The sequence below is a fragment of the Osmerus eperlanus genome, chromosome 9 (assembly GCF_963692335.1).
Source record: "Osmerus eperlanus chromosome 9, fOsmEpe2.1, whole genome shotgun sequence".
Taxonomy (NCBI): domain Eukaryota; kingdom Metazoa; phylum Chordata; class Actinopteri; order Osmeriformes; family Osmeridae; genus Osmerus; species Osmerus eperlanus.
This window is the reverse complement of record NC_085026.1, coordinates 18,425,612-18,433,664: the sequence shown is the minus strand read 5'-3', so window position 1 is coordinate 18,433,664 and position 8,053 is coordinate 18,425,612. Positions and strand designations below refer to the sequence as shown.

The 8,053-nt window shown below is 52.8% G+C and overlaps 1 protein-coding gene across 1 annotated transcript in view; it reads left to right on the top strand.

The window, feature by feature from the left end:
- Positions 1–7,346, top strand: part of LOC134026888 (formin-like) — a 38,597-nt gene extending 31,251 nt beyond the window's left edge. Inside the window, 4 exon segments of the mRNA XM_062469908.1 lie at positions 3,433–3,484; positions 5,271–5,420; positions 6,542–6,623; positions 6,711–7,346. Coding sequence (XP_062325892.1) covers positions 3,433–3,484; positions 5,271–5,420; positions 6,542–6,623; positions 6,711–6,755 — 329 coding nt within the window. The 3' untranslated portion in view covers positions 6,756–7,346.
- The last annotated feature ends 707 nt before the right edge of the window (positions 7,347–8,053 follow it).

Sequence of the window (8,053 nt, the reverse complement as noted above, 5' to 3'; positions counted from 1 at the left end):
AGGAGGAGAGAGTCTCTGTTCTAGAGGAGGAGGAGGAGAGAGTCTCTGTTCTAGAGGAGGAGGAGGAGAGAGTCTCTGTCCAGGAGGAGGAGGAGGAGAGAGTGTCTGTTCTAGAGGAGGAGGAGGAGAGAGTCTCTGTCCTGGAGGAGGAGGAGGAGAGAGTCTCTGTTCTAGAGGAGGAGGAGAGAGTCTCTGTTCTAGAGGAGGAGGAGAGAGTCTCTGTTCTAGAGGAGGAGGAGAGAGTCTCTGTTCTAGAGGAGGAGGAGGAGAGAGTCTCTGTCCAGGAGGAGGAGGAGAGAGTCTGTCCTGGAGGAGGAGGAGGAGAGAGTCTCTGTTCTAGAGGAGGAGGAGGAGAGAGTCTCTGTCCAGGAGGAGGAGGAGGAGAGAGTCTCTGTTCTAGAGGAGGAGGAGGAGAGAGTCTCTGTCCAGGAGGAGGAGGAGGAGAGAGTCTCTGTTCTAGAGGAGGAGGAGGAGAGAGTCTCTGTCCAGGAGGAGGAGGAGAGAGTCTCTGTTCTAGAGGAGGAGGAGGAGAGAGTCTCTGTTCTAGAGGAGGAGGAGGAGAGAGTCTCTGTCCAGGAGGAGGAGGAGAGAGTCTCTGTCCAGGAGGAGGAGGAGAGAGTCTCTGTCCAGGAGGAGGAGGAGAGAGTCTCTGTCCAGGAAGAGGAGGAGGAGAGAGTCTCTGTCCTAGAGGAGGAGGAGGAGAGAGTCTCTGTCCAGGAGTAGGAGGAGAGAATCTCTGTCCAGGAAGAGGAGGAGAAGAGAGTCGCTGTCCTAGAGGAGGAGGAGAGAGTCTGTCCTGGAGGAGGAGGAGGAGAGAGTCTCTGTCCATGAGGAGGAGGAGGAGGAGAGTCTCTGTCCTGGAAGAGCAGGAGAGAGTCTCTGTCTTGGAAGAGGAGGAGGAGAGAGTCTCTGTCCTGGAGGAGGAGGAGGAGAGAGTCTCTGTCCAGGAGGAGGAGGAGGAGAGAGTCTCTGTCTTGGAAGAGGAGGAGAGAGTCTCTGTCCAGGAAGAGGAGGAGGAGAGAGTCTCTGTCCTGGAAGAGGAGGAGGAGAGAGTCTGTCCTGGAAGAGGAGGAGGAGGAGAGAGTCTCTGTCCTGGAAGAGGAGGAGGAGGAGGAGAGAGTCTGTCTTGGAAGAGGAGGAGAGAGTCTCTGTCCTGGAGGAGGAGGAGGAGGAGGAGGAGAGAATCTCTGTCCTGGAAGAGGAGGAGGAGGAGGAGAGAGTCTCTGTCTTGGAAGAGGAGGAGAGAGTCTCTGTCCTGGAGGAGGAGGAGGAGGAGAGAGTCTCTGTCCAGGAGGAGGAGGAGGAGGAGGAGGAGGAGAGAGTCTCTGTCCTGGAAGAGCAGGAGAGAGTCTGTCTTGGAAGAGGAGGAGAGAGTCTCTGTCTTGGAAGAGGAGGAGGAGGAGAGAGTCTGTCTTGGAAGAAGAGGAGAGAGTCTCTGTCTTGGAAGAGGAGGAGGAGAAAGTCTGTCCAGTAGGAGGAGGAAAGTTTGTTGTGGTCATGCAGGCTGTTCCTTTGTGATACCTCATCCTAAACTGTAGCACGTTCCACTGTGTGAAAGAGAGATGGAGGGAAGATAAGAGATAGAGAGAGACAGATGGAGAGAGATGTCACTTAACACATACACATTCTTCCTCCTTTAGAAGTTGTGATTGATTGTGTTTAGGAAACGGTGTAGATCTAAACATCTTGTGATTGTGTGGAGCTCTAATCAGAATGAGCCATTAGGGGTGTGTAGTGCAGGGTTAGAAAGCCGCCAGGCTCCCAGTCCTTCTCTGGACCCTCTGGCTCTGACGAGGCCCTGCGCTGGTTTGGAAAAGTGTGTCGACTTTTAAAGAGCTAACTGTCCCTCTCAGCATGCGTGTCTCATAACTCTCTAGTTAGCCACTCCTGCTCTCATGTTTACAGCAGGAGGAAGAGAGACTTCACACATCCTTACTCTTGGTGTGGGTCTCTCTCCCTCCTGCCCTCCCTCTCTCTTACTCTCTCCCTTTCTCTTTAATTCTCTCTCTACCTCCTTCCCTCTCTCTCACTCTCTTACACTCTCCCTCCCTCCTCTCACCCCTGGTTCTCCTCTCCTCCACCAGAGTAGTAGCACGGCGCCAGCCCCGACCCCCGCTGGGACTAACGCCATTGGTCACGGCCCCCCTCTCTCCCCCTCTCTCCTGCCCCCCCCCTCCCACACACACACACACTTACAATTAAATGTTTTCTTCCTCAGTTGATCAGGCAGTGTACCCTCAGACACATGTAAAGAGGGAAAAATACAAGTACAAAAAGAAGGGGTAGTCTCAGGGCTTAAGATCACCCTTTCCCAACAGACCCCCAAACCTGCCTTTGAACCATTTTTGGGAGACTTCCCCCTCTTAAATCTTCAAGTGGGAAAGGTCCCCCCATCATTGTAAAAAGGATGAATCTGGAAAAATGCTATAAATCTGAGATCACAGGCTTTCTCTGGTCCTAGATACATTCTTGCACCTCAGCCTGGCCTGCCGCACACATCTGCCTTGCATTTAGACACGTTTACATGGCAGGAGTCCACAGCAGCCTACACAGCCCTCACTCCTCTACCCCACACCCCCACACCTCTACTCCCCCCTACACACCTCTACTCCCCCTTACTCACCTCCACACACCCCTCCACACACACCTTCACACACACCTCCATACACCTCCACACACCTCCACACCCCTCCACACACACCTCCACACACCCCTCCACACACCCCTCCACACACACTTCCACACCCCTCCACACACCCCTCCACACACCCCTCCACACACACCTCCACTCCCCTCCACACCCCTCCACACACACCTCCACACCCCTCCACACACACCTTCACACCCCTCCACACACACCTCCACACCCCTCCACACACACCTTCACACCCCTCCACACACACCTTCAGACCCACCCACACACACCTCCACACCCCTCCACACCCCTCTACACACACCTCCACACCCCTCCACTCACACCTCCACACCCCTCCACACACACCTCCACACCCCTCCACACACACCTCCACACCCCTCTACTCACCCCTGCACACACCTCCACACCCCTACACCTTTACCTCACACACAACTCTACCTCACCCACACCTCTACCAGACCTGTGATCCCAGCGCCCCCACAGGGCGCCCCCACAGACATCCTCCTCCACCCTCAGCTCACCGTTAAGGACGTGCTGTCACCTCAGAATTACTGTTCCCACAATGCCTCACCTCAAAACTACTGTTCCCACAATGCCTCACCTCAGAACTACTGTTCCCACAATGCCTCACCTCAGAATTACTGTTCCCACAATGCCTCACCTCAGAACTACTGTTCCCACAATGCCTCACCTCAGAACTACTGTTCCCACAATGCCTCACCTCAGAACTACTGTTCCCACAATGCCTCATGTCGTTCCTGTCGTTTGTGTTGCAGGTCAGAAGGACCACGCAGTTGCGGACACCCGCCTCGCTGCCGCCCAGCAGAGGTAACACGGCTAACACGCCACCAACACGCCATGATCCCAGTGTGTGTGTGTTAGCATTGGAAGTACAGTGTTGTGTGAAATGTTTGCATACCTCTGAGATGCTCTAGTGTCCTCCCTGGAGCCTGCTGTCACCCAGGAGGGAAGCCTGCCAAGTGTTATGGATGGATGCTAGCTTCCATCACTCTGTCTCTCACAGACAGCAGAGGGGCCGTCACACAGCAGTACTGCTGGTAGTGTGTCTAGTGGGCTGTGTGATTATTGCTGGTTGATCAAGGCCTCCCCGATCAGGCTGTCTGGGACTAGAGGGAGGCTGGAGGCAGCTCTCTCTCACACACACGCACACACACACGCACACACACACTGCTGTCCGTGCTCCAGCTCGTATCTTGCCTTATCTTGTGTGGTTTATGGAGAAAACTCTAAAAGAGCCACTGCAAGAGAGGCGGCTAATCAGATTCATGTGGAGGTGCCAACTGGCAGTCGCTGAGCCAGCGTCAGAGTGAAGGCATATCTGGAACATTTCATATCAGGAAAAACACAGGAAAGGACAAACAAAGCAAATAGATTATTTTTCCTTGTTTATATAGAGACCAGAATTGTTTGCTTTAAATCATAACTCTCCCAATTCCAGAATAAATCACCAAAAGCACATAAAGGGGTTAGTGCGAGACTTGTGGTGCTACAAAATAGAATCTATAAACAATTAAGATGTTGATTGCTTGGGACTTTACACCGACTCTGCACAGCCGTGTTTTATGTTGCAAACCTCAAGCCAAGAGAAACGTGTCTGATTCTCCTTTCATTCCAACAAGCTTCCCCAGCTAGCTTCTCTTTACCTTTCTTTCTCTACCTCTCTCTGTGTCTCTTTCTCTACCTCTCCGTGTCTCTTTCTCTACCTCTCTCCGTGTCTCTTTCTCTACCTCTCTGTGTCTCTTTCTCTACCTCTGTGTCTCTTTCTCTACCTCTCTCCGTGTCTCTTTCTCTACCTCTCTCTGTGTCTCTTTCTCTACCTCTGTGTCTCTTTCTCTACCTCTCTGTGTCTCTTTCTCTCCTACTCTTGCTCAACCCCCCCCCCCCCCCTCCTGCGTGTAGCTGCAGTGATATGTCTGTGCGCTGCCTGTGAGTGGCAGCAGTGTAATGAAGGTGTTGTACCAGGAGGGGGTTGATCAAAAGAACCCTCCGGCCCAGTCCACCCAGAGGGCTGCTGCATCTCAGGTTCCCATGGAGACACCTCATAAAAGTGACACGCTCCTGATGAAGACTGGTCCTGGGTGGCCACTCACATCTGTCCAGCATGAGGGATCCTCGCACAGCTCTGTTACTGCATCCACACACACAGCTCTGTTACTGCATCCACACACACAGCTCTGTTACTGCATCCACACACGCAGCTCTGTTACTGCATCCACACACGCAGCTCTGTTACTGCATCCACACACACAGCTCTGTTACTGCCCGCTGCTAATAAGGCCAATAGACAAACAAACAAATGCCCAGCCCCAGGACAGCCCCAGGACCAGCCCCAGGACAGCCCCAGGACCAGCCCCAGGACAGCCCCAGGACCAGCCCCAGGACAGCCCCAGGACAGCCCCAGGACCAGCCCCAGGACAGCCCCAGGACCAGCCCCAGGACAGCCCCAGGACCAGGACCCCAGCAGGAATCTCACTCTCCGTCTCTCTCTTTCTATTTCTTTCTATTTATCTGTCTCTCTTTCTCCCTCTCTTCTCTCTCTCTCTCCATCCATCTCTCTCTCTTCCTCTCTGTCTCTGTCTTTCCCCCACTACAGTTTCCAGGACATGGTGAGATATTTTGGCCTGAAGCCCAAGTCTGGGGAGAAGGAAGTGGCTCCCAGCTTCGTGTTCATGCTGTGGTACGAGTTCTGCAGCGACTTCAAGAACACATGGAACCGCGAGAACAAGAACATCTCCAAGGAGAGGTGGGTGGGAGGCTGCAGTCCCTGTCCCCTGGTCCCTGTCCCCTGGGCCCTGTCCCCTGGGCCCTGTCCCCTGGGTCCTGTCCCCTGGGCCCTGTCCTTATCCCCTGGTCCCTGTCCCTACCCCCTGGGCCCTGTCCCCTGGGTCCTGTCCCCTGGTCCCTGTCCCCTGGGCCCTGTCCCTACCCCCTGGTCCCTACCCCCTGGTCCCTGTCCCCTGGTCCCTGTCCCCTGGTCCCTGTGCCCTGTCCCCTGGTCCCTGTCCCCTGGGCCCTGTCCCTACCCCCTGGTCCCTACCCCCGGGGTCCCTGTCCCCTGGTCCCTGTCCCCTGGTCCCTGTCCCCTGGTCCCTGTCCCCTGGGTCCTGTCCCCTGGTCCCTGTCCCCTGGTCCCTGTCCCCTGGTCTCTGTCCTGGTCAGGATCTCAGCTACTTATGAGACCAAACAAGCTACTGTAGGAAAGATAGGAACAGCTACTTCAACACTAGTTTGTGTTGGTGTTCAGACTGAGGAACCACCAGACTGTTCAGCCAGCACTACTGCTAGCTCTGAACACTGGGCAACACTGCCTTCTACATGGGAGGAGATTCCCTTGTGTCTTTCTGCACCCATGTGCTCTCTCTTTATTGTTTACTGGGCAATCATGCTCTGTACCGGCCACAAATGATTGTGTTTATGTACAATTAACTTTATTTGAAGGACTGTTTTCACACCCATAAAAGACAACTGTTTAACTAGCTCATTATCTCATCCACCCACTGTCCTCCACCTGCTTAACTAGTGGCTTGTTCACTGTCGGACAGCTCGAGAGGTTGTGTGTGTGTGTGTGTGTGTGTGTGTGTGTGTGTGTGTGTGTGTGTGTGTGTGTGTGTGTGTGTGTGTGTGTGTGTGTGTGTGTGTGTGTGTGTGTGTGTGTGTGTGTGTGTGTGTGTGTGTGTGTGTGTGAGAGATGCACCTCAGGTCCGTGTTGGAGACTGTGATAAACAGCTGCTGTCAAGCTGAATATATGTTTGGTTCTCCACAAATACTACAACAGTTGAGACAACTGTATGGATGATACACTGACACAGTAAAGAGATGAGATGTTTGTCCACATGAGGTGAGTGGTTCTTGTTGTTCTCCCAGGTTGAAGGAAGCGCAGGAGAACATCAAGAAGATCACAGCTGAGAAGAGGGTTGAAACCAAGAAGATTAATGCCAACAGTCTGGTAAGATCTGAGTTGGTTAGTCTGGCTCTTTAAACATCACACCCACACGAGCCAGCTCCCCTGACACCCTCCCTCTGTGTCCCACAGAAAGAGAGGCTGCGCCAGAAGGAAGCAGGCGTCACCTCCAGCTGAGCAGCCTGAGAAAGAGAGCGACCGATCGGAGAGAGAGAGAACTGAAGGAGAAGATATGACAGATGAGAGTCTGGCTTCATCCCTCTCTCCTTTACCTCCTGCCTCACACGCCATACTTCCTGCCTCACACGCCATACCTCCTGCTGCCCCCGTGCCCCGCTGAGAGGGTCTTCCTGGGCCCCTGGAGGTGTCCTGGTCCACTAGGGCCCACATCCACTTTTGAACACTTGACCGGCCCTCTTCCAGGCCTCGACAGACCAGCTGTCACAGTGATGACTCTTGGCTGGGTGCTCCAGCCTTCCTGTGAGCCAAGAGATCTGGTCCAGTGTGACAGCATGCTGTACGTCGCAGCATGCAGGTGTCCATGTTGTAGAGCTATGTGAGGTTGTCACCAGGGGATGGTTTGCTCAGAGGAGATATCATGATGCCAGACAGAGACAGACAGACAGACAGACAGACAGACAGACAGACAGACACAGACACAGACAGATAGACAGAGACAGACAGACAGAGACAGACAGACACAGGAAAACAGGGGTTTGGAATGATGGAAGTAATATCCATGACTCCAGAGAGGAGCTTTAGTGGAGTCTTGCATTACATGTTGATACGAGCAGGGCTCAGTTGTTAAAGTATTTTAACGTAAGGAACACGCACTTGATTGGAGGTCTTAATGTTGAGTGTATGTTGGGTGTCGGTGTGTAATTGTGGTGTGGTGGGTGTGATGTGTGTGGGTTGGGTGTGTGTGTGTGGGTTGGGTGTGTGTGTGTGTGTTGGGTGTGTGTGTGTGTGTGTGTGTTGGGTGTGGTACAATGTTTGACTGTACCAGACTGACCTCTCCTGGGTGAGGGAAAAGTCGGGACTTAAAACACAAACCCCTCCTGCACGCACGCGCGCACACACACACACACAACAAAGGACCCGCCATATCTAGCCTAGAGAGCTCCCGTAAATTTTAGAAGTGTATAGAATAGTTAGTTCTTAGTTATGAATGTTGTTCATGACATATGTACTGTCTGTAACTACCCTAAGCACTTTCCCGCTTGTAAGAGCTGTAGTACATGTTTACCAGCCTCATTAGGATTGGCTGGATGCTCCTTTATCAAGTGTTAGCACTTTTCACATCAGTTTCTACTACTATGCAATCATTTGGTTTCCAAGGTTTGATGATGGGTAAGTTACAATATGTGATGGAAAAGGCATCATCCATTTTTCATTTTTAGAGTAAAAGCTGTAAGAACAAAATATTTTTGACCTTTTATTGGTCTGGAAACGCTGAATGACTAACGCGTAATGAG